We start from the raw sequence: 26,704 nt of genomic DNA, 5'->3' as shown, positions 1-26,704 counted from the left end.
TCAGCTGGTTTTTGTATTTTTAGTAGAAATGGGGTTTCACCATGTTCGCCAGGCTGGTCTCAAACGCCCGACCTCAAGTGATCCACCCGCCTTGGCCTCCCAAAGTACTGGGATTACAGGAGTGAGCCACTGTGTGCAGCCAACAAAAAGCATTTTGAGGCATGTGCAAATGTACAGTGCCATATGTTTGAGGCATCAGCAAATACATGGTCATCTGTCACAAATTTGTTTGGCTACAGAATATTTTTTTTTTTTTTGAGACGGAGTCTTGCTCTGTCGCCCAGGCTGGAGTGCAGTGGCCGGATCTCAGCTCACTGCAAGCTCCGCCTCCCGGGTTCCCGCCATTCTCCTGCCTCAGCCTCCCGAGTAGCTGGGACTACAGGTGCCCGCCACCTCGCCCGGCTAGTTTTTTGTATTTTTTAGTAGAGACGGGGTTTCACCGGGTTAGCCAGGATGGTCTCGATCTCCTGACCTCGTGATCCGCCTGTCTCGGCCTCCCAAAGTGCTGGGATTACAGACTTGAGCCACCACGCCCGGCCTGGCTACAGAATTTTAAAAGCAGTTTAAATCTAACTGCAACATAGCAAACCTGTTTTAAAAAGTTATCTCACTAAACAAAAGCCTAAAATCAGTCTCTACTTAGGGTATACACTGGTATAAAGCACAACACGGAAGACATCATTTTCAAGAAAAGCAAAGATCCAGAGATTTCCACTTAATTGCAGGTTCTCAGAGGGCACACACTTACACCGTACCTGGTATCTTTGCCTGATCCCCAGGTTCGAACTCCACATCCACCCATGTTGTCTTCAGTTCTGACTGCTCTATGGAAAGAAAGAACAGTCCCGTAAACCAGAAGCTAGTCTCCGGTCAGTCTCCGCATCAGAAAGAGTGGTTCATGAAAATCCCAGGATCAGCTTCTCACAGGAATAACAGCACAGTACTAGAAAGTTAACTAAATATTAACACAGAATAGATTCATACCATGTGCTGCCAACATCTTCAAGTAAAAATAGCATTTACAAAGAAACTTACATTTTGTCATTCCCACTGTATCTTTCAAATTCTCGCTTTCCTCTCTGGTCAAAAGCATCAAAAACTCTGTTCCCGGGGCCACCTCTGCCTCTGCCGCGCATACCCCCTCTCGGGCCTCCACGTCCTCTCAGCGGTCTGTCTCGATCAAACCTATCACCTGGTCTAGGAAGAAATGGATATAATAAAAACTGGTAAATTAAAGGTCTAAGGTCTCCTCCGGAAAAAAATTCTAAAAGAAAATCATGGTTATAATATACTGGAAAGAATGGTGGCTCGAATCATAAGTTAATAGTGAACCTTTAGTGAGCACACGCTATAGACTATATACCGGCATTGTTCTGAGCACTTTGCATATAGTAATTGGATGCTCGCAGACAAATCTTTAATATACAATTATTGCCTACAGATGAGGAAACGGAGGCACAGAGTAGGCTAAGTGGTAGGGCCAGCCCATGAGAGGCAGGTGCTAGACAGGCCCTAGTACTAATGGGAGTGGGGCATTCCTTTCTCTCTCTGGATCTAGTTTCCTTACTCAAAAAATAAGGATGTTAGACAAATAAACTCTAAAGTCCATTCCTGTTATAATACTAAATCTTTAAGTTAAATGTGGAATGTTTTGTGTAAGAAAAATGGTTAAACTTCAAATTATGCCCCTTCCCATATCTCCCTCCTAAACACACAACCAGCCGGTATTGGAACTGTGAAAACCTTAACCTGCTTTCCACCTCATTACTCCAGATAAACGGCTAAGGGCAGCTGAAGACCTCTTTGTTAAGCCCAATAGCAACTTTTGTCTTCATGTCATTTGACCCCAGTGTCATATGACACTGCTGGCCACTAATCTTCCTGACTTTTCTGGCTTCTCTTTTTCTGCCTGCCCTTAGAAAATTATTTTTAGAATAGGTAATACCCAAACATGGTACAAAACTCACACTGTTCCTCAGCCATGCAATTCCACTTCTCAGAGGCAGCCAATTCAAGATTCAGAGAATAGAAAAGTTCTCCGCCTGCCTCTCGTGCCTAACCATTTGTCTTGGTGCTCTACATGGATACCCATCTGTCCCTATCCTTGTTGGCCTCCCACTTTTCTTTTGTCTGTTTTATGAGAACCCTACTTTAGATTTCTTTTTTTGAGGCAGGGCCGTGTTCTGTTGCCCAGGCTGGAGTGCAGTGGCAGGATCTCGGCTCATGCCACATCCACCTGGCCTCCATGCGAATGCTAACTGGCCCTGTGTCTCTCATCTGATTGCAGGACATGAAGCCAGTTACTTCCTAGACTTCTCCACCTGGACATGCCCAGGTCAGGCACATACATGCCCAACATGGAGCCCTTATTCCTCCTGTGATCCCCAACTCACAACATGAGCAAGAGTCCAAGCCACCCCTCCCTTTTCTTCCTCTGCCACATCATAGCCTGGAGCCAGGACCTGATTGCTCACCCACTCCTCCCTACACCGTTGCTGGTCACCATCACTCTTTCTGAGGACTTGTCTCTCCTTCACTAAGCTCTAAGCTCTTTTTCACCATTGTAACACTAGTTTAATAAGATAAATATTTTCTAATTTGGCAAGGCTTTTAAAAATATTTAAAATCACAAGAAATTACTTATTTAATAGAGGTCCTGGCATCAAGAAACCTAGTGGCATTAGTAGCTCAAACACCAGCACTAGAGGTATGTTACAATCTACTTTTGTGGCTAAAGTGCTACATTAAGAAGCCGCTAGGCCGGGTGCGGTGGCTCACGCCTATAATCCCAGCACTTTGGAAGGCCAAGGCAGGCGGATCATGAGATCAGCAGATTGAGACCATCCTGGCCAACATGGTGAAACCCCGTCTCTACTAAAAATACAAAAAATTAGCCGCGCGTGGTGGCGGGTGCCTGTAGTCTCAGCTCCTTGGGAGGCTGAGGCAGGAGAATGGCGTGAACCTGGGAGGTGGAGCTTGCAGTGAGCCGAGATCGCGCCACTGCACTCCAGCCTGGGCGACAGAGCGAGACTCCATCTCGGGGGGGGGGGGAAAAAAAGACGCTATACAATAGTGGGTAAAAAAATACAAAACTCACAATCTTCCTCATTCAAAAAATAAATACAGAAGTACCGATCATTAATGTTATACCAGTCTCTTATAAGAAACACCAACCTCAATACATTCTCCAAGTTGGCTTTTCTGTCTCCCACCTCCTCTAACCAAAAATAGAAATCTTTGCAAAACCTGACTCTTGATTCTAAACTATAGCAAATATTTAAAGCAGGCTGGTCTCGGTGGCTCACACCTGTTGGCTCACGCCTGCAATCCCAGCACTTTGGGAGGCCAAAGACGGGCAGATCACTTGAGGTCAGGAGTTTGAGACCAGTCTGGCCAATATGGTGAGACCCCAACTCTACTAAAAAATACAAAAATTAGCCAGGCTTGGTGGCGGACACCTGTAATCCCAGCTAGTTCTGGGGGGCTGCAGGAGAATCACTTGAACCCGAGAGGCGGAGGTTGCAGTGAGCCGAGATGGCGCCACTGCACTCCAGCCCGGGCGACAAAGCGAGACCTTGTCTTAAAAAAAAAAAGAAAAGAAAAGAAAAGAAAATCTAGGCCGGGCGCGGTGGCTCAAGCCTGTAATCCCAGCACTTTGGGAGGCCGAGATGGGCTGATCACGAGGTCAGGAGATCAAGACCATCCTGGCTAACACGGTGAAACCCCGTCTCTACTAAAAATACAAAAACTAGCCGGGCGAGGTGGCGGGCACCTGTAGTCCCAGCTACTCGGGAGGCTGAGGCAGGAGAATGGCGTAAACCGGGAGGCGGAGCTTGCAGTGAGCTGAAATCTGGCCACTGCACTCCAGTCCGGGCGACAGAGCGAGACTCCGCCTCAAAAAAAAAAAAAAAAAAAAAAAAAGAAATCTAAAGCGGGCTGGGACGTCCCAGCACTTTGGGAGGCCAACGCAGTTGGATCACTTGGGCCCAGGAGTTCGAGACCAACTTGGGCAACACGGCAAAACCCCATCTCTGCTAAAAAATATAAAAATTAGCCAGCCATGGTGGAGCATGCCTGTAATCTCAGCTACTCAGGAGGCTGAGGTGGAAGGATTACTTGAGCCCAGGAGTGCAGTGAGCCGAGATCCTGCCACTGCACTCCAGCCTGGGAAACAGAGCAACACCCTGCCTCAAAAAAAGAAATCTAAAGTACAGTTCTAAAACAAACAAGAGAAAAGTAACAGTAATTTTTGTTTTGTTTTGTTTTTTAAAGACAGTATCTCACCCTGTTGTCCAAGCTGGAGTACAGTGGCCCAATCACTGCTCACTGCAGCCTTGACCTCCAGGGCTCAAACAATCCTGCCATGTCAGTCCCCAAGCAGCTGAGACTACAGGCGTGCGCCACCACACTCGGCTAATTTTTGTATGTTTTGTAGAGATGCGGGTTTCACCACGTCACCCAGGCTGGTCTAAAATTACTGGGTTCAAGAGATCCACCTGCTTAGGCCTCCCAAAGTGCTAGGATTATGGGTATGAGCCACTGTGCCCAGCCAACAGTAAATTTTTTTTTTTTTGAGACAGAGTCTCGTTCTGTCTCCCAGGCTGGAGTGAAGTGGTGCAATCTCAGCTCACTGCAGACTCGGCCTCCTCAGTGGTTGAGATCACAGTCGTGTGCCACCATGCCTGGCAAATTTTTTTTTTTTTTTTTAGAGACAGAGTCTCGCCTGTCACACAGGTTGGAGTGACGTGGCGCAATCTTGGCTCACTGCAACCTCCACTTCCTGGGTTTAAGCGATTCTCCTGCCTCAGCCTCCAGACTAGCTGGGATTATAGGCGTGTGCCACCACACCCAGTTAATTTTGTATTTTTAGTAGAGACATGGTTTCACCATGTTGGCCAGGCTGGAATTGAATTCCTGAGCACAGGTGATCTGCCTGCCTCTGTCTCCCAAAGTGCTGGGATTCCGGGTGTGAGCCACTGTGCCCAACCTATAAATTCTTTTTTTTTTTTTGAGACAGAATCTCGCCTGTCACACAGGTTGGAGTGACGTGGCGCAATCTTGGCTCACTGCAACCTCCACTTCCTGGGTTCAAGCGATTCTCCTGCCTCAGTCTCCCGAGTAGCTGGGATTACAGGCGCACCCCACTAATTTTTGAATTTTTAAGAGAGGCAGGGTTTCACTATGTTGGCCAGGCTGGTCTTGAACTCCTGACCTCAGGTGATCTCCCTGCCTCAGCCTACTCAAAGTGCTGGGATTACAGGCGTGAGCCACCACATCACCGACAGCATCTCTTATAGCACTTTCCCCAAGCTTGAATATGCTAAATTACAATTTGATATTGGCTTATCTGAGAGTGAAAAAGGGTGTCACCTTGAGTTTCTTTGATACCTACACGTTTATTGGAATTATATAATCTTCATAATCTCGAAAGATTATCTAAATTCAGCCCTCTCCATTTTTCAGTGAGGAAACAGACCCACAGTTTCAGCAATGTGTGCAGTAGTCTTGTCACAGCCAGCTGACATGGACTTCTGTTCTGCTGAGGCAGAGCACGGAGCACGTGTTTTCTTCCCAAGGAAGCAACGTCATAAAGGGTGCTGGGATTAACGGGCATGTCTCCGCCCCCGACATCTGCTATATCATGTGGAGCACATATTCTGGCAGTAACTACTGTTTTTAATGCAGTAGGAATTTTTCCTTAGGCTCCAAATGAACTGAATTGAACTCTTAGAACACAGACTATTAGGAGATTAGTCTGCCTCTGTCTAGATGAATTTTGGCTCTTCCTTTCTGTAGTTTATTGGTCATTTAAAATCAATTCCTGTTCTGAAAAAAAAAATCCCTCAGATGTTGACCCTCCCCCCATTATTAACAAGCTTTAAACAAATTGTGGTAAAATATACATACCATAACATTGACCATTTTAATCATTTTTAAGTGTTCAGTTCTGTGGCATTAAGTACCTTCACGTTGTGCAACTATCTTCGCCATTCTTCTCCAGAACTTTTATGTTTTCTTTTTTTTTTTTTTAATCGAGACAGAGTCTGGCTCTGTCGCCCAGGCTGGAGTACAGTGGCCAGATCTCAGCTCACTGCAAGCTCCACCTCCCAGGTTTACGCCTTTCTCCTGCCTCAGGCTCCCGAGTAGCTGGGAATACAGGCGCCCGCCACTTCGCCCAGCTAGTTTTTTGTATTTTTTAGTAGAGACGGGGTTTCACCGTATTAGCCAGGATGGTCTCGATCTCCTGACCTCGTGATCCGCTCGTCTCGGCCTCCCAAAGTGCTGGGATTACAGGCGTAAGCCACCACACCCGGCCACGTTTTATGTTTTCAAAATGAAACTTGGTATCCAAACTGGACTCCTCATTCATAACTCCATGGGCTCCAGGCTTCCCACGTGTGAAATAAGCGTCGTGTCTACTTGCTAGGATTGTTGTAAGACAGTGAATCACAGGTGTATAAAGCAAGATGCTTGGCTCAGATGTTATTTTCCTTCTTTTGCTTGTGAGTTTGTCAGACATAAAACTTTCTATGTTTTATTTATTAAGAGTATTATTTAAGAAACTAAGAAAATGTTTTCTGATATCAAGATTCAAATTTCCTCGAAAGTGAAAATTCCCTACGTAGCTGCACTGTGACGCACTGAGAACACATTACTTCTGTAGCATTCCTGCCAAAAGTGCGCAACCTCATTCCATGAGGAAACATCAGAAGAACTCAAAATCTGAGACATGTTATAACATAACTGGCCCATACTCTTCAAAATGCCAAATTCATAAAGACAAAGGCAGGCTAAGGAGCTGTTCCTAATTAAAGGTGACTAAATACAATGCATTTGCCTGGAGTGGATCCTGAACCAGAAATGTTTTCCCTTTTGTTAAAAGACATCACTGGGACAATTGGTGAAATCTGAGTAAAGTCTGTAGACTAGTAATTTAGACAATTAGATAACAGTATTGTATTCATTTTAATGAGTTTGAAAATTGTATCATGTTGTTAGGAAATGCATTTAAAGTATTTAGGAGTAAGGGGACATTCCTACACCGTATTCTCAAATAACAAGAAAAGGCTGTGTGGTACGGTGGGGCATGGATGATGAAGCAAATGTGGTGAAAAGTTAGTGTGTGGGGAGTCTTGAAGGGCAGATGGAAATTCTTTGTATAATTCTTAAAACTCTTCTGTAATTCTGAACTTATTTAAATAAAAAAAACCCTCCATAATTCCATATCCCACCTTACTCTTCCATATATGTATTATTTCACTTAATAGTTATCTTTTCATGTCACATATAAAGATCTTATCCTTTTTAAAGACTACATAGTCTTGCTACGAAAAAAGGGGGGAAACATGGGTTTGTGCAGTCAACTGTAATTTCCTTGTTTCCACAGATTCCCTAAAGTGAGGGGAAAATAAATACCCAAATGCTTCCAAAAATCAGCAGCTCTGCTCCAGGAAGCTTTGCAGAAGCAAGTAGACTGTGCTTACTACACAGCAGATCTGGAGTAATCACCAAAAAAGGGGCAAAATTAAGCCTTTCTGTAAATTTCTCCCTCCAACATGGTTGCAGATAGACCATTTCAATGTCTTGAATGTGTAACTTCTAGGTGAACAGTTCTGCGTGAGTCATCACCTGCTCAGCCCACCCAGGCTAAGTTACTCTCTGCTGGACTATTGCTTGTTTTGTTTGTAATAGGCCCTATAGTATAGTTTTACAAAGCCACACTTTTTGGTTAAAACTTGTAGCCAGAATCCAAAATGGAATGGAATTAGCAGTCAAGAAGCAGAAAGAGTTTGGAAAAATGGCTCCCTTGACATTTCACTGTTCACTATTCTAGCCTTCCTTAGCCTGTTTAATTTTCCTTGAAATGTGATTCACTAGTTGTTTCTGTTTAACATAAACAGGTTAAATGATTAAAACAAAGGCTTTAAGCAGCAAGTACCCACGCTGCTAGTGCCAAGCATAAGACACAATCCCTCCCTGTGTTCAGGTGGAGTGCAGCGGCCACCACACTGCCGCATCCCTCAGCAGCCACGCAACACTCCACCAGCCCACGACTTCCATCCGTGTTAGAGGACTTCCGAGAGCAGCCATGTCCGCCAGAAATTGGTATTACACATCCCAACAGAGTCTTCTTCAAATTTCACCACGGCAGCCTACTGACCTGACCTGGAGCCAGGAACTGACTTCAATCCATTGAGCAGTCGAAATCGGTAATGCGAAATCAAAAACCATGATTCTATCCCTAGTCCAAAATTAGATCTCTAATCTACAGCTTCAAAACAAAACTTTACCAGTTCAACACACTCCTGTGTAATTTCTTTTTAAGAGTGCTCTTCAGTTACCAATAAGCAATTCATTTTTAATTGTATAATCATTTCCTGAACCAAGGCGTAAAGGAAAAAGGAAGATCCTTCTCCACATCTAAGGTAATATGAATTGCACATAAATTAGTAAAACATGCCCAGGACTGACACCACAAAAAGCAGTAGCCAGTAGAAAGTAGCATTTTCTGGACCAGGCACGGTGGCCCACTCCTGTAATCCCAGCACTTTGGAAGGCCAAGGCGGGCGGATCACCTGAGGTTAGGAGTTCAAGACCAGCCTGACCAATACGGAGAAACCCCGTCTCTACTAAAAATACAAAATTCGCCAGGCGTGGTGGTGGGCGCCTGTAATCCCAGCTACTCAGGAGGCTGAGGCAGGAGAATCGCTTGAACCTGGGAGCGGACGTTGCAGTGAGCCGAGATTGCACCATTGCATTTCAGCCTAGGTGACAAGGGCAAAACTCTGTTTCAGAAAAAAAAAAAAAAAAAGAAAGAAAGTAGCATTTTCTAAAAACCTTTCTGGTTCCCCACCCGCCCTGCAGAGGACTGCAGCACGTACTTTTCATCTGGAAACTTCTCAGCTGTGAAGTCGGCCTGCCTCTCGGTCTCGTAGGGTCGGTACTCCCTGTAGGGTCTCCGCTCAGCTCTTTCGAGCATCCCCTCGGGCCCACGGCTGTCATTCCATCCTTGCTGCTCGCCTCTTCTAGGAGTCCGCTTCTGACCTACCAACAGAAAATCAAAGCAGAGCTGGAACACAACATCTGCAACAGCACAGTGTTAAACTTTACAGGTACTTGTAAATTTCATTTTTCTAGAAATCAACGTCATAGGAAAATTCAGGAAGTTTAGAAAGCTTCAAAGAAAAAAGTTGCTGATGCTACAACTGCCCACAGTCTACGACTTTTTAATAGAATGTTACTATTAAAGCATGCTTTCCCTATATCCTTGAAAGTATATGACAAACTAAGCTCACCTATAATTACAGGCACCTCCCAATAACTGTGACAGCCATGGGTATATTTTACTAAATAAGCTACAGTTGACAAAAGCAGTCTTACAAAAACACAGTGTGTAAGCCCTATCTCGAAAACGAAAGAATACCCTGTATTTCAGACTATGCTTTCAGAATGCCAACTGCACATTACGTGGCAACTGTGGCTTATCACTGGCTACTAAAGGTTTTTGTTTTTATTTTCTATTTTATTTATTTATTTATTTACATACTTAAAATAAGTCTCGTTCTGTCACCCAGCCCGGAGTGCAGTGCAGTGTGCAATCTCGGCTCACTGCAACCTCCGCCTCCTGAGCTCAAGCAATTCTCGTGCCTCAGCCTCCCAAGATGCTGGGATTACAGGCATGCACCACCATGCCCAGCTAATTTTTGCATTTTTAGTAGGGACAGGGTTTCACCATGTTGGCCAGGCTGGTCTCGAACTCCCAGCTTCAAGCAGTTCACCCACCTCAGCCTCCTGAAGCTCTGGGATTACAGGCGTGAGCCACCACAACTGGCCAAGGTTTTTGCTTTTAAAGTTTATAGTGCTTATATTTTTACTTTAAAAACAGATTTTCCTGCTGTTCTATGAGATATATAGACTGGCAATGATAACTTACTGAATATGAACCAAACACTGCTAGTTGGCAACTTGCCCAAGAGTCAGTCAGTACCTGAGGGCATCTCTTTCTGTCCACTCAGAGTCCAGCACTTGGACACTGGGCTGGGACCAGAGACTCTGGTTTTATTCTTGGGTTGTTTTTTTTTTTTTTGAGACTGAGTTTCACTCTTGTTGCCCAGGTTGGAGTGCAATGGCCCAATCTCGGCCCACCACAACCTCCCGGGTAGAGATTAGCTGGGATCACAGGCATGCGCCACCACATCCAGCTAATGTATTTTTAGTAGAAACGAGGTTTCTCCATGTTAGTCAGGCTGGTCTCTAACTCCCAATCTCAGATGATCCGTCCTCTTCAGCTTCCCAAAGTGCCAGGATTACAGGCAAGAGCCACCGTGCTTGTGATCTGCCCGCCTCAGCCTCCCAAAGTGTTGGGATTACAGATCAGGAGATTGAGACCATCCTGGCTAATGTGGTGAAACCCTGTCTCTACTAAAAATACAAAAAATAAGCTGGGCGTGGCGGCAGGTGCCTGTAGTCCCTGCTACTCAGGAGGCTGAGACAGGAGAATGGCTGAACTCGGGAGGTGGAGCTTGCAGTGAGCCCAGATCATGCCACTGCACTCCAGCCTGGGGGACACAGCGAGACTCCATCTCAAAAAAATAAAAATAAAAAAGAGTTCAGAACTGGAAAAGGCGTTCAAAACGTAAAGTAGAAAAAGCCACTATGAAAGTTAATTATCTAACAAGTTGAAAATTATAATAGATCATGACAAAACAGTCATCAGAAAATGTGTGAACAGTAACAAAACTTTTCCATACTTTTACGTCAGTGTAAAAAGAGTTAACACAGTTTCAGATTTCCTATTTCCAACCCATAGTTTTAAAAACATCTTTTACTATCTCCACTCAACTACAGAACTACTTATAGGTGCTTATCCCACCTTTCTGCTTCCTCCAAGTTACTTTTTAATTGTGTCAATTAAATTTGGAATTCATCAAACTTAAAATAGGACATTTACTGTACACCATATTAAAGCCTTTTCGAACAGTATAAACTGAAAACTGTTAAATACAATGGGCTACTTATTAGAATAATTATCAATATCAAGCAGACATTTCATTTTCCCTCCCAAACTCCCCAAAACAAAGATAATTAGAATAATTATCAGTTTTGGGCAAACATCTCATTCTCCCTCCCAACCCTCCCAAAACAAAGATAATCAGCATCCAATTTTTTCCCCACAATTTAGTACTAAAAGATCAACACTGCCACGAATCGGGCTTTTCGGTGCTGGATCAGCAGCTCCAAGTGGAGAATGCAAGCACTGCATTTCACTAACCTCGCCAAGAAAAGGCTGGCACATGCATTCATCACCATCTAAACCAAGCCCAGGTAAAGAAACAGAATACAATAAAATTGACAGTGAGATTTCCCACAAAATAAAGTTGAGCTGTTTCAAAGAACATAATTCTGAAAGGCTAGAAAAACCAAAACTGAAACAGCCTCTCATGACTTTAAGAATGAACTTATTGAGCAAGGCTCACCCAAGGTTTATATATATTGCTAGACAGATAGTTAGACATTAAAAATCTACATTTTTGGTCAGGCATCGTGGCTCACACCTGCACTTTGGGAGGCTGAGACACGCGGATCACCTGAAGTCAGGAGTTTAAGACCAGCCTGGACAACATGGTGAAATCCCATCTCTACTAAAAATACAAAAAATTAGGCCAGGCACAGTGGCTCACATCTGTAATCCCAACACTTTGGGAGGCCAAGGCAGGCAGATCATGAGGTCAAGAGATACATGGTGAACCCCTGCCTCTAGTAAAAAATACACAAAAATTAGCTGGGCATGGTGGCCCACGCCTGCAGTCCCAGCTGCTCAGGAGGCTGAGGCAGGAGAATCGCTTGAACCCAGGAGGTGGTTGCAGTGAGCCAAGATCATGCCACTGCACTCCAGCCTGGGTGACAGAACAAGACTCTGTCTCAAAAAAACAAAACAAAACAAACAAACAAACAAAACACAACCCTTTTCCATAGGAAAAGCTTGTGACTTCCACATTGTTTCAGGATTAACATTTCTATGATATGTCAAACATGTTTTATTTTTGTCTATGCTAAGCATTCACTTACAACATTCTAACTAAATTAAAAATTTTGAATGTTAGAAAACTACAGTGCTTCATATCAACTAGGGCTATAAAACCTTGAGCGAATAGCTCTTTGACACCCATTATAGATAAATTTAGTACAGTAACTACATAAATGGAAATTAATGAGCTGTTTGCTCCTGAAATAACACCTACTTGAAAAAGAACTTGAATGATAAAATTTCTATTCTAACTACAAAATCAACTAAATACCTTTAGTTGATTTCAAAAGCCAGATCACTTAGACTGAACAACTGACAGAAAAAAAAGTTATGAGTGTACTACATGACAACATTAAGTGCAGGAAACAGGTTGCAACCCAGTTTATATCACTTAAGTTTAGAAAGAAAAGAAATAGCTCTGTGCATTTATGTATATAAATGCAAAGTGTTAACAGTAGGAAAAATAAGAGGATTTTCACTTAACCTCATACATTTTGGAATTGCTTAAAATTTTTAACACAAAAATGCATGACAATTTTTAAAAGGCTAAAAATCAATGTATTAACAGCACTAACTCGTCTCACGTTTTTCTGAAGAACAGAATACGTATTTTCATTTTTTTTTTTTTTTGAGATGGAGTCTCGCTCTGTCGCCCAGGCTGGAGTGCAGAGGCGCGATCTCCACTCACTGCAAGCTCTGCCTCCCGGGTTCATGCCATTCTACTGCCTTAGCCTCCCGAGTAGCTGGTACTACAGGTGCCCGCCACCACGCCCGGCTAATTTTTTGTATTTTTAGTAGAAACAGGGTTTCACCGTGTTAGCCAGGACAGTCTCGATCCTGACCTCGTGATCAGCCCATCTTGGCCTCCCAAAGTGCTGGGATTACAGGCGTGAGCCACCGCGCCCAGCATTTTCATTTGTGAAAAAATAAAGGGTGAAGAAAAGCTTAGCCTTCCTCAATTCTTTTATTATATTCATGTAAATAAGTTTAAGAGAAAAATATAAAAAACAGGATATAAAATGCACAATGTATCTCCAGTCTGTTTAGACAGGCTCAGAAATTTACTGGCCTATCAAAGGGTCGTGAGATAGTCAATAACTTTTTTTAAAAATCATTTTCAACATCTTTATTGTAGTGAATTGATTCTCACAATGACTCTGGATTTAACTTTTCACAAATAAAGGTAAACATTACCCAGCTGCGCATCAAAGCCCCAATACTTAAACCTGAGACGTTTCCTCTGGGCTGCGATGCACAATCTTTATCAAGCAAGGAACAAACTAGCAAGCCACGCTGCACACTCTGCCCAACGTTGGCAGGAATGGTCAATCTACACGCCTCACTCCTAACACTCTGCAAACCTTGGGACCGCTGCCTCATTTCAAGAAAACAGAGGAAACACAGGTGGAGTGTTGCTGGCTCTGCCACTGACGCAGCTCAGGTGAGAATGCTCTGGGGCACACTCCCCGTCGGCAGGCAGTAGGACACCACGCTGCGCACTGCTTTTTCTCGCTAAACAGGGAGTGGGGAACTCCGACTATTCTTGCTGGAAAGGTTAAAAACGCTTTTCTTAAAGCAGCCTTGAGCTATTTATAAGCTGCACATCCCATCAACACCACAAGAAGTACTGAAATACGATGCCCGCTGCCTGCTGGAAGCTACCGGACGGGGAAGGGGCGAAGGCGCCAGGCCGGACAGCGCCGAGGACCCGCGCCCGGGCCCCGACGTCACAGGCCGCCCCGCGGTCGCCCAGGCCTCCCGCATCACAGAGGCCCCCAGCCCCGGGACCGGGCGCCCTCCTCCTCCCCACCGCGCTCTCGGGTGGCTCCGACCTCAATCCTGCAGAGGTGGGGCTGGAGGACGGAGAAGGTCCCCGCCAGGTCTGGATGTGGGAGTCCCGGAGTAGCGACCTCCGCGTTCGCCCCCCCCACGCCACGCCAGCAACCTCCCTCAACTTCGTCCAACTTGCCGTAGAGGCTCAGAGCCGGGGTTTGGGGGCCCCACCCCGCCCCAAGCCAGCGTTTCCCCCGGCGCCCCGCACGGGGCTGGCGAGGGTTGGAAGGGGTGTGACCCCTGCCCCTCTCCTCCTACCTTCGGCGGCCACCAGGACCCTCAACTCTCCCGGGTCCCCCCTCCTGGAGCCGGCCCCCGGGACCCCAGTCTTACAGCAGGGCCAGCCGTGGCCCGCTACCCCGCGTACCCGGCGCCTGCAGGCCGCCCCCGGGGCTGTCGGGCCGCTGAGCGACGGGCGCCGGGAGGCTCTTGCGCTCCTTCTGCGACTCCCTCCGGCCGCCCGCGCCGGCTCTGTGGCCCGAGGCCGCGGCCGGGCTCCTGCCGCCGCGGGGACCGGCCCCGGCCGCCGCCGCCGCCGCCGCCTCGTCGCGCCTCTTGCGCTGCAGCTGCTGCTGGCGCCGGCGCTCGGCCTCGCGCAGGATGTCGAACGGGTCCGACTCGTCGTCCAGCAGCTGATGGAAGCGGTTGGCCACCACGCAGCCGAAACTCTCCTGCATCGCGGCGCCGGCGGCGGCCACGGGGCTCCCCAGGGCGCCCTTCATGCCGCCGCGACCACTGCGGGCCCGGGAGGGCAGCCCACGCGAGCGCGTCTCAGCGAACCCGGCGGCGAGGACCCATGCCGCCCGCTCCGCCGCCGCCGCCGCCGCCCTCCGGGCCCTACCCGGTCCGGCCCCTCCCGCCGCCCGCCCCCGCGGCGCCGCCGCCGTCCGCCCCACCGCGCCAGACAGCCAATCAGCGCGCGCGGGTACGCCCCCTTTCCGAGACGGCGCGCCTGGAGACCCAATCACCGACCGGCTGCTGTCACGTCACGCGACCTCTGAGCCCCGCCCCCTCCGCTCAGCAGGGAGGGGCGGGGCCCAGGGGCGGAGCCACCGGCTGGTCCAGGCGGCGCGGAGTGGCGGTGGTGTCTCGGCGGTGTGTGCTTTCTCCCGTGACTGCGTCTGTATTTGCTATCGGCCACTCTGCTTTGAAGCTTATGTATACATTTAGCCGTGCAACAGCTGCATATTGCGCACTTACCGTGTGCCAGGCATGATGTTGTAGGAACTACTAGCTCCGTGTTGCCACAGATCTGAGTCTGTAGATGGAGAAAAAGTGCCCTGAAGGACAGGCGCAGAGCTCTCTACGGGCTGCAGCAAAGGGACCTGACCTAATTGGGAAGTGACAGCTAAGCCGAGGGAGAGGGGTGACAAGGGGTCGGAGGAGGAACAGCAAGTGCAGCAGTCTTGAGGTGGGATGTGCACAGTCTGTTCGAGCTCAAAGTGGTCTCTAAGAGCCGTGGGAAGCAAGTTTTGAGCATGAGCGGATTTGGGTTTGAAAAGGCCACCCTCCCTGCACTGTGAACTAATAGTTTGGAGGGAAATACAAATGGATGCTGGGAAGCCAAACGTGACTGTTGCAAAGCTCCAGGGAAGAGTTGATAGTGAGTGGGATTAGGATGGTGGCGGTGGAGGTGAAGAGAGTAGAGGGGTTCAAAGACTTGGTGATGTGCTAGATGTGGTGATGACGAAGAAGATATGGTGACTCTTATTTTCCTGGCTCCAGCATCTGAATGGTAGTATTAGTCACCACTGGAAGACACTACTTTAACGAGAATCATGAATTCAGTTTTGGACACGTTGAGGTTTGGATATTTGTTTTGAGATACTCAGTTGAGGCCTGGAGCTTAGAGAACACTGGACTGGACTTCCTCCAGGAAATCTTGCATAGGCACCAGTGGAGCTACGCTTGGCTGCCTCTCCTACAGCCATTCTTTCCCTCTTACATTTTTCCAGAGCCTGTATTATGTTCGGGCATCATATTCCCCAGGGGAAGCAGGCCCCTTCCAGCCTCCAACTTGATTAATCGTACATAATTCATTGCACCTGATTCCAATTCCTTGCCAATAATTGGCTTAGGAATAGGCTGTGCGGCAAATCAGGCAGAACAGATCTGAGGAGAAGTATTCTGGGGAAGTTTTTCTTGCACCTAAGAAGGGATTGAGAAGAGATCTGCCCCACTTCCGTTCCCTGGTCCTTGTTCCGTCAAAAGATATGATGCCTGGGGTTGGCTGTTCCTTAGTGTGGCCATGAGGATGGCAGAGCAGGATGGAGAAACCCTAGATCCTTGATGATGTTGCGCTGCCGACTGGACCCACTTGGGAACCTCCCCGCTTGAGGCTTATGATGTAAGATAACAGATTGATTGCGCTTAGTTGTGTTTGCTTGTTTCATCCGAAAGCATCCAGTTAGAGCATCTTGCCAGGTGCTCTGTGACCAGTTTTTACTTTCCTTTAATAGCAAATAGAAAAGGAATTCCTAATCCTAAACGTGGCAAAGTCTGTATTTCACTCACTTACTGAATTCTGTGTTATTCCCAAGGAGGACAGGGATGCTGCCTGTCTTATTCATTGCAGTATGTATTCCCAGTGCTTGGAGTTCTAGACAGCTATAGAGTAGGCTTTCAGTAAATATTTGTTGAATGATTGAAGAATTTAAGATATTTGGTCACCTCCTTTTGAGTGAGCAAAGATTAATGCCTATACTTTCTACCCAAAAGAATTAAAAGCAAGTGTTCAAACCAAAACTTGTATATGCATATTCACAGCAGCACTACTCACAATAGCCAAAAGGCAGAAACAACTAAAATATATGTCACCTGATGAATGGATAAATAAAATGTGGTACAAAAAAGTATTATTTGGTCATAAAAAGGTATTGATACTTGTTACAACATGGATGAAACTTGAAAACGTAGTGCTAAGTGAAAGAGACAATAAGGGCCACACGTTGTATGATTCCATTTATATGAAATGTCCAGAATCTATAGAGACAGAAAGCAGATTGGTGGTTGCCAGGCGTGGGGGTCGGGAGTGTTGGAAAGTAACTGCTTAATGGGCCTGCGAGTTTCCTGTGGGGTGATGAAGTGTTCTGGAACAAGAGAGTGGAGGTGGTTGCACAAAATTGTAAATTTAGTAAATGTCACTGAGTTACACACTTTAAAATTGTAAAAATAGTACATTTCGTGTAAAATTTAGTAAAAATAGTAATTTTTTTTTTGTAAAAATCGTAAATTTATCTCAATGAACCAGAATCACGCCATGCACCAGAGACCACACTTTGAGAAGCCCTGCTTCAAGCTAAAGTTATCTTTGGTATCTTTAAACTGCTCACCAAACCACAATACCAAGGAATCATGACCATGTGAGAGAAGGGCCTGTCGTCTTCCCACTGGGCATCTGGAGTTAGCCTGCTCCCCCGTTTTCTTCTATCTTCCTTCCAGCATAACCAGCCACTGTAAGTTCTTAAAGCATGCCCTGTAAGCACTGCCGCCTCATTTACAAGTCACAAATGCCCCAAACAGTTGTAAGGGAACCAACTCTCGTTGCTTCAGGATTCAGAACATCTTCAGAACCGCCGAAATAAAGATGAGTTATCTCTACCTGGTATTAGCTGGCCATAAGTTTCTTTCTTTCTTTTTTTCCTTTGTGTGTGTGTGTTTAGTAGAGACAGGGTTTCATCATGTTGGTCAGGCTGGTCTCAAATTCACGTGATCCGTCCACCTTGGCCTCCCAGAGTGCTGGGATTACAGGTGTGAGCCACCGTGCCCCGGCCATGGCCATGAGTTTCTTATGGGGCTATTGACTACTGCACAATTTACTGAGAGTAACATTAAGCAGCCTCATATTTTTTACTGACCATTTTTTTTCTTCTGGGAGATTGTATCCTTAAATGCATTCCTAAAATACAACTCTACCACATTAGCATAAGTTATTCACACATTGTGTTTAATATGGTCAGTTTAATAGACTGATCTTTCTCATAATCTGATATACAAAAACAGCCTTTAGTAATCATAATACCAAACAAAAACACACATCCGTATAGCATAGAAAAACAAAGCACATCAAAAAAGCAGTGAGGTGTGGATGCTGAATAATACTACCAGCCCTTCATGGTTATTATATATATTCCAGTGGTTATTTATTACCACCAATGGAAATGCAGTGACACTTAACTGTATACAAGATGTAAATTACTTTGAATTACTTAATAGAGGAGTCCCATTAGGAATAATAAAATACACTAACATCTTCCAGATTGACTTGGAATTCACAGAACAATTAATTGAGAGTTTAGACACATGTAGCTTCATTACTTCCAATTACATGCAAGGAGCAACACCTGGCTGAGAGCCAGGGCGGCGAGGCCAGGTCAGGCTGGCCAGGATGTGAGTTCTTGTTAATTACCAAAGCACTGCATTCAATCTGCTCTGTTTTGCCACTGGATTCCTGCTCTTTCTCTCTCCTTACCTTTTTCTTGTCTCTCAAGTTAGGATGATTATACCCATCTTGCATTCGTCATATAGTTAAATGGAAGACAAGACCAAAGAAGTCAATTGAAAAAGGTAAAAAGGCCGGGCGCGGTGGCTCAAGCCTGTAATCCCAGCACTTTGGGAGGCCGAGACGGACGGATCACGAGGTCAGGAGATCGAGACCATCCTGGCTAACACGGTGAAACCCCGTCTCTACTAAAAATACAAAAAAAACTAGCCGGGCGAGGTGGCGGGCGCCTGTAGTCCCAGCTACTCGGGAGGCTGAGGCAGGAGAATGGCGGGAACCTGGGAGGCGGAGCTTGCAGTGAGCTGAGATCTGGCCACTGCACTCCAGCCCGGGCGACAGAACGAGACTCCGTCTCAAAAAAAAAAAAAAGGTAAAAATAAGTCTCACTATTTTATAATTGTTTCTACTTGCATAATGTATGCAAGAACAAAAGTAGCTTTCCTAACTCTAAGAGGATCTGATCTTTTATGCCAGTTGAGTCAATTATGACAGGATCAATGAAGTTACATAATAGTTTCTGGTTTCACTATTCCAGGAGTGATAAGTGAGTTCAAATTGACTTTTCCACAACAAATGAATAAAGCAAGTAGCAAGTACGTAGGCTCCAAGTCAGGAGTTGTAGAACCATAAACCATTAGTTAACAATCAGGATGCACCAGGAGAACTTCTAGCAAGCAGAAATCCATTCACAATGATCAGATACACAATGTTTAAATCAGGAAATAATTTCCCCAATCTGCTAATAATATTTGTATTCCTGGTGTCATTGAATGTCTTTCCAACTTGCTTTCTTATGACAAAATGTTACTGGATAGCTTAGTGCTTTGTATCCTGAAAGCAATTGTGCCAATAGAAAATGTTATTCTCTCAAGTTCCTACTATTAAAAGTTTGATCTCTACTTGTAACTTTAATCAAGGCCAAATAAATAATTGGGGATTTAGAACGTTTTATTTTCTCATTTATTCTAGATCATTCAAGTTGTGAGCAACAGAAAACCCATCTGGAATAAGTAAAATCAAGGACTTTGTTGGCTCAATTAAAAAAAAAAAAATCCACCAGGAACGGTGGCTCACTCCAGAAATTCCCGACCAGCCTGGGACTCCTGAGCTCAGGCAATTTGCCTGCCTCTGCTTCTCAAAGAGTTGGGATTACAGCCATGATCCACCGTGCCCAGCCAACTTGACTTTATTCATTTATTGAGATGGAGTCTTGCTCTACTGCTATGGCTGGAGTGCAGTGGCGCAATCTTGGCTCACTTTAACCTCCACCTCCCAGGTTCAAGTGATTATCCTGCCTCATTCTCCCCAGTAGCTGGGATCACAGGTGTGCACCACCACACCCAGCTAATTTTTGTATTTTCACTAGAGACAGGGTTTCACCATGTTGGTCAGGCTGGTTTCAAACTCCTGACCTCAGATGATCCACCTGCCTCAGCCTCCCAAATTGCTGGGATTACAGGCGTGAGCCACTGTGCCCAGCTGACTTGACTTTAGTGCATGCACAGAAGTCCCAGAATTGAATCATAGGCCTATGTCTTGGGTCATGCATACACCATTGAACCCAGTTGTTGTACTGAAGGGCATTTAATTCTCTGATTATCCAGGCTTGATTACCAGCCCAAGCTGGATTCTGATTGAAGTCAGCACCCCCTGAACCACTGGAACTGAGAGTTGAGGGGGTGGTTCCCTGAGGAAAATAAGGTTTCTAAACCAGCAGATAGGAATAGACGCTTGGCAGGTAGCAAACAGAATTCCTCGCATGTGATGAGGAGTGTGAACGTGGTATTGCTGTACCTCTTGTCATACTGGATCATTGGTCTGTGTTATAGTTCTTTGTCCTTATTTCTCCTCCCTAAGGTTTGAAATAGTGTCTAATTCATTTCTGAATCCCTTCCTTCCCTTCTCTCTGGTTTCATCTTCAGTGCCTAGAAAGACACTTTTTATGCAGGAAATATTTGTTGTTTGGTGAATGAATTTCTTGTTTATACACAGGTACTTACGACAAGTAATTTTACATGTGTTAAAAATAAAGTAAAAATGTGGCTGGGTGTGGTGGCCACATTTTTACTTTAATCTCAGCACTCTTGGAAGCCAAGGCGTGAGGATCACGTGAGCCCAGGAGTTTAAGACCAGCAGGGGCAACACCATGAGACCCCATCTCTACAAAACAATTTAAAAATTAGCCAGCTGTGGTGGGGTACACCTGTAGTCCCAGCAACTCGGGAGGCTGAGATCAGAGGATCCCTCGAGTCAGGGAGGTTGAGACTGCAGTGAGCCATGATTATGCCACTATACACTAGCCTGGGCAATGCAGTGAGACTCTGTCTCAAAAAAAAAAAAAAAAGTAAAAATGCAGCAAATTCATTAATAGATGAGAAGCTGATAAATGCATATTACAAGACAAATAGATGTGATACTGTTTTTTTCTGAAAGATTTATTATATGACACATTTGTGGATAGTCATAAGCTGAATCTTATATAGCGCTTACTGGGTACCAGTAATCATTTCTAAGCATTTGGTATCTGTTCATTTAATTATTGCAACAACCTGATGAGGTTGATGCTTTTGCAGTCCCACGGTACACTGAGATGAATACCTCAGCAAGTGGAAGAGTTGAGCTCATGAACACGTCTAACCATCATGCTCTACTGCTAAGCATCGAGCTAAAACATGGGGTGTTAGTAGGACTAGTCTCTCTCCTTAAAGACCTATGCAAGCGTCCGGGCACGGTGGCTCGCACCTGTCATCCCAGCACTTTGGGAGGCCGAGCCGGGCAGATCGCGAGATCAGGAGATCGAGACTATCCTGGCTGACACGGTTAAACCCCGTCTCTATTAAAAATACAAAAAATGAGCTGGGCGTGGTGGTGGTGCCTGTAGTCCCAGCTGCTTGGGAGGCTGAGGAAGGAGAATGGCGTGAACCCAGGAGGCAGAGCTTGTAGTGAACCGAGATCGCGCCACTGCACTCCAGCCTGGGCGATAGAGCGAGACTCCGTCTCAAAAAAAATAAAAAGACGTATGCAAGCAGGAGGCAGACATCACTGTGTATATAAAGCACTAGTTCTTAGAATCACTCTAAAGGGAACCAGGCACAGTGGCTCACACCTGTAATCTCAGCACTCTGAGAGGCCAAGGCTGGTGGGTCATTTGAGGTCAGAAGTTCAAGACCAGCCTGGCCAACATGGTGAAACCCCATCTCTACTAAAAATACAAAAATGAGCCAGGTGTGGTGGTGCACTCCTGTAATCCCAGCTACTTGAGAGGCTGAGACAGGAGAATTGCTTGAACCCAGGAGGCAGAGGTTGCAGTGAGTCAAGATTTCACCATTGCACTACAGCCTGGGTGACAAGAGTGAAACTCCATCTAAAAAAAAAAAAATCACTCTAAAGGGGAATTGCATGTAAATCCACAGCTAGATCACTAATAGAAGTGATTTCAAGACCAGCCTGAGCAACATAGTGGGACCCTGTCTCTACAAAAAATTTAAGAGTTAGCCAGGCATGGTGGCATGCGCCTGTGGTCCCAGCTACTTGGGAGACTGAAAGATGAGAGGATCACCTGGACTCAAGAGGCAGAGGCTACAGTGAACCATGTTCACACCACTGCATTCCAGCCTGGGTGACAGAGTGAGACCCTGTCTTAATTCAAAAAAAAAGAAAAAGAAAGAAAAAGAAATGATTTGAGGATATGCTTACTGAAGTCCTAGTGGGGGCAACTGGTATACATAGACACAAAACATCATTTTGCAGAGTGAAAGTTATACTGTGTCTGTGCTAACATTGGGCTAAGATGTTGAAATAGGGCTGTTCTCCTATTTAGACTACACTTCAGAAGTGTGTTCAAAAATAAGCTAACACCTCACTTCTTTAAGGATGGTCTGTGGACCAGCGGCTTCCACATCTGAGAAGTTCTTAGAAATGCAGAATTTCAGGCCTATCCCAAAGCTACTGAATTAGAATTTACACTTTACAATACGTGTAGGAGATTCCTGTATACGGTAAAATGTTAGAAGCATGGAGCTAAAGTAAAGAGACACAGTCAGCAATCAGTTCTGTCAGTATCATCTGGATAGATACCCAATTGTCCTTTGTGACTGAGGCCATTTGGCCTTACCCAGCAGCTGGTCCATTTAATGTGTTCAGCCCAGGACCTAGGCACATAATTGGAAAAGATAGCCGGACTACCACATAGCGACGGAGGTCCTTTGCCTGGTGCACAGGCCCCATGTGTTCTGGGGCTCCTGGATATCCTGCCACTACTGCTTAAATTGAAAACTGGAAAAGGTAGAAGCCTAGCGGGCCGTAGAGAAAAAAACCGCTTGGGGCCAGGTAGTGAGAAAAACATTGTGCTCTGCAGCAGCCTGGCAAGCAAGCTGCCCCAGATCTCAGGAAAGAAGTATTCTTTCTCGTCCAGTGTCCCTCTAGCTCCCTCTACTGACAGGGTTTAACATCCAGCTTCTGGCAAAGGAAAACAATTCGAAAGGCCCAGCCAGATACATTTTTCACAGTGCAGGCAATAAAGGGTGAGTTTGGCGCTGCCAGGCAATACCTTAATAACTTGCATACTCTAATGTACTTAACCAGTTTCCTAGTAGTGGACATTTTAGTGTTCCCCATTTTTCACCATTCTCAACGATGCTGCTATGAGTGACTGTAGGCATATGTCTTCTCACACTTGAATGATTATTATTATTATTATTTTTTTTTTTTTTTTTTGAGGCGGAGTCTCGCTCTGTCGCCCGGACTGGAGTGCAGTGGCCGGATCTCAGCTCACTGCAAGCTCCGCCTCCCGGGTTCACGCCATTCTCCTGCCTCAGCCTCCCGAGGAGCTGGGACTACAGGCGCCCGCCACTGCGCCCAGCTATTTTTTTGTGTTTTTTAGTAGAGACGGGGTTTCACCGTGTTAGCCAGGATGGTCTCGATCTCCTGACCTCGTGATCCGCCCGTCTCGGCCTCCCAAAGTGCTGGGATTACAGGCTTGAGCCACCGCGCCCGGCCTTGAATGATTATTATACGAAAATTTTAAATTGAGGAGAGGGACATGAAGAGATTTGCATCCCATTCTTGGGTTAATCAATCAAAGTAAGTCCTGGGATAAATCTGACTGGAGAAAATGTGGAAATCAGCAGTGGCCTGGATTCGTTAGAGATATCCAAGGGCTTTGTTTAGAGTTCACCACAGTTGCTTTCTTAAGAATCACTGTAGCTACTAGGAAAAAATGTCTGTTTAAGAAATCTTTAGGCCAGGCACAGTGGCTCATGCCTGTAATCCCAACACTTTGGGAAGCTAAGGCAAGAGGATCACTTGAGCCTAGGAGTTTGAGACCTGCCTGGGCAACATTGGGAGACTTTGTGTCTACAAAAAAAAATAAAAAATTAGCAGGGAGGCCGGCCACGGTGGCTCATGCCTGTAATCCCAACACTGTGGGAGGCCGAGGCAGGCAGATCATCTGAGGTCAGGAGTTCGAGACCAGCTTGATCAACATGGAGAAACTCCGTCTCTACTAAAAATACAAAATTATCTGGGTGTGGTGGCGCATGCCTGTAATCACAGCTACTTGGGAGGCTGAGGCAGAAGAATCACTTGAACCCAGGAGGTGGAGGTTGCGGTGAGCCGAGATTGTGCCACTGCACTGCAGCCTGGGCAACAAGAGCGAAACTGTCTCCAAAAAAAAAAAAAAAAAAAATTAGCAAGGCATTGTGGGACATACCTGTAGTCCAGCTACTCAGGAGGCTGAGGTGGGAGGATTGCTTGAGCCCAGGAGATTGAGGCTGCAGTGAGCCATGATTGTACCACTGCACTCCAGCCTGGGTGACAGAGTGAGACTTTGTCTCAAAACAAAATAAAAAGAAGTCATTATAGGCTCAAGGATTCACTTCCCATCTCTGAATGGTCATCGAAGCCCAGGCTCTTAACCAATTGAGCCTCTCCCAGTATAACACACCCCTACCCAGCCACACCCAGGACCATCAGAGCTCTTTCAACTCCTTCAGGTTTATTTAATACCTGAGGAGCTGAATTTTCACTCTTAGGAGATTAGTTTATTCCCCTCAGGAATATTTTAAAAATTGTATTATCATATTAGACATAATATTTATAGATGTTTGTAAACGGAACTAAAAGCTGTTGGCCAGGCGCGGTGGCTCATGCCTATAAACTCAGCACTTTGGGAGGCCAAGGTGGGCAGATCACCTGAGATCAGGAGTTCAAGACCAGCCTGGGCAACATGGTGAAACCCGTCTCTACTAAAAATACAAAAATTACTCAGACGTGGTCCAGGCACCTGTAATCCCAGCTACTTGGGAGGCTGAGGCAGGACAGTTGCTTGAACCCAGGAGGCAGAAGTTGCAGTGAGCTGAGATCACGCCATTGCACTCCAACCTGGGCAACAACTCCATTTCACAAAAAAAAAAAAAAAAAAAAAAGTGTAGAAGGTCCCCTTCTCTGTATGAAAGCCTTCTTTTTCCTGCTCACCCGCACCCCAGTTCCTACCTACAAATTCCTCAGTTCAGGCTATTGGTGTTCACTTCTTGAAGACATATCTCAATCCATTAATCAAGTGAGCACCCACATTATGCCAGGAAATGCTTACAAAGATCCTGGAAGACTGGCATCATGATCGCCATTTTATACACAAGGAAACGTATGGTCAGACACCGACATGATTTGTCTGAGGTCACAGAAGTAGCAATTAGTAAAGCTGGAAATTGACCTCAGATTTTCCAAGTCCAAGTCAAAGCCACTGCCATGTTTTAAAACGTATATAGGCCAGGCACGGTGGCTCGTGCCTATAATCCCAGTACTTTGGGAGGCTGAGGTGGGTGGATTGCCTGAGGTCAGGAGTTCAAGACCATCTTGGCCAACATGGTGAAACCCCCGTCTCTACTAAAAATACAAAAAATTAGCTGGGCGTGGTGGCATGTGCCTGTAATCCCAGCTACTCGGGAGGCTGAGGCACAAGAGTCACTTGAACCTGGGAGGTGGAGGTTGCAGTGAGCTGAAATTGCACCATTGCACTCCAGCCTGGGCAACAGAGTGAGACTCTTGTCTCAAAACAAAACAAACAAACAAACAAACAAAAAAACCCCACCATATATAGTCTATGGGGGAAGACCCAGTAGACTTGCTATCTTCTACATTGGCTTAAAAGGCCTCACCATGCGCTATGGTCCCTGAAGTCCCCTATAAAAGCCCCTCCCTGTCTGTTCTCGTCCTGGTGGTCCTTCCTTCAGAGTCCCTTCCCACAAACATCTGAACACTTCTTCACACATACAGGCCCCCTCCTAAGTCTTTGCCCCTCTGTCCTTTGGAGTTCTCAATCCTAGCCAGGCCTTGCTAGTGAGGGGGCAGAGGCTGCTTCTGAGGGGATGAGCCCTTCCCTCCCAGCATCTTTCGGAGCTATGACCCAGCTGAGAGATTAGCAAGCAGTGAGGATATTGCCAACCTTTATGGAGCATCAGCTGAGAGTCGGGCCTTCCATGGGCAGAAGTACAGGATGCGGACCAACCGCCCTTGTCTTTGATTATTGATCCCCAGGAGCTGACTACCCTTTTGTTTTCTTACACATTTTTTTTCCGATTACAAATTTACATAGGCACACACACACATGTAAAAAGAAATTCAAATGTTATCAAAATATGTAACCAAATATCCTTGTAATATACCCACCCCATCATTATTAACAGTTTAGCATATTACTTGTTTTGCATTTTAAAAAACTGTAATAGACTACTTTTAGAGTGATTTCATATGCACAGCAACATTAAGCAGAAAGTACAGAGCCCCACAGGCCCCCTGCTTCCACTCACAGCCTCCCCACTGCCAACATCCCCCACCAGAATGGCGCACGTGTTACCATCACTGAGCCCACATCCATGCATTGTTCTCACCCAGAGTCCGTAGTTGGCACTAGGGCTCACTCGTGGGGATGCCCGTTCTGTGTGTTTGGACAAATGCATAATGACATGTATCCACCATTACACTATCACACAGAGCAGGGCCGCTCCCTAAGTATCCTCTGGGCTCTGCCTCTTCATCCCACCCTCCCCATCAACCCCCGGCAACCACTGATCTTTTTACTGTCTCCATAGTTTTACGTCTGGACATATCCTTCCAGAATGTCATGGAGTTGGCTGGTACAGTATGTAGCCTTTTCAGACTGGGGAGCAGAAGAACTTGCCCAAGGTCACCCATGATGTGACATCAGGCTAGACAACATCAGGCTCTACTAAAAATACAAAATTTTTTTTTTTTTTTTTTTTTTTTGCCTCCCAGGAGGCGGAGTCTTGCTCTGTCCCCCGGACTGGAGTGCAGTGGCCAGATCTCAGCTCACTGCAAGCTCC

General features: G+C 45.9%; 1 protein-coding gene across 3 annotated transcripts in view; it reads right to left on the bottom strand.

Annotated features, from left to right (window-relative positions):
- Nucleotides 1–14,731, bottom strand: part of HABP4 (hyaluronan binding protein 4) — a 39,777-nt gene extending 25,046 nt beyond the window's left edge. For 2 of the 3 annotated variants that reach the window (XM_033236669.1, XM_033236671.1), the window contains exons 1-4: nucleotides 14,229–14,731; nucleotides 8,883–9,045; nucleotides 1,036–1,197; nucleotides 756–824 (exon numbers count right to left, since the gene is read on the bottom strand). In XM_033236669.1, the coding sequence (XP_033092560.1) occupies nucleotides 756–824; nucleotides 1,036–1,197; nucleotides 8,883–9,045; nucleotides 14,229–14,583 (749 nt within the window). In that variant the 5' untranslated portion in view covers nucleotides 14,584–14,731. The remainder of the gene's footprint in view (nucleotides 1–755; nucleotides 825–1,035; nucleotides 1,198–8,882; nucleotides 9,046–14,228) is intronic. The other variant, XM_033236670.1, reaches the window with a different exon arrangement.
- Nucleotides 14,732–26,704: the final 11,973 nt, after the last annotated feature.

Source organism: Trachypithecus francoisi, unplaced genomic scaffold (genome assembly GCF_009764315.1).
Source record: "Trachypithecus francoisi isolate TF-2019V2 unplaced genomic scaffold, Tfra_2.0 Lachesis_group16, whole genome shotgun sequence".
NCBI lineage: Eukaryota > Metazoa > Chordata > Mammalia > Primates > Cercopithecidae > Trachypithecus > Trachypithecus francoisi.
This window is presented reverse-complemented; position numbering and strand designations above follow the sequence as displayed.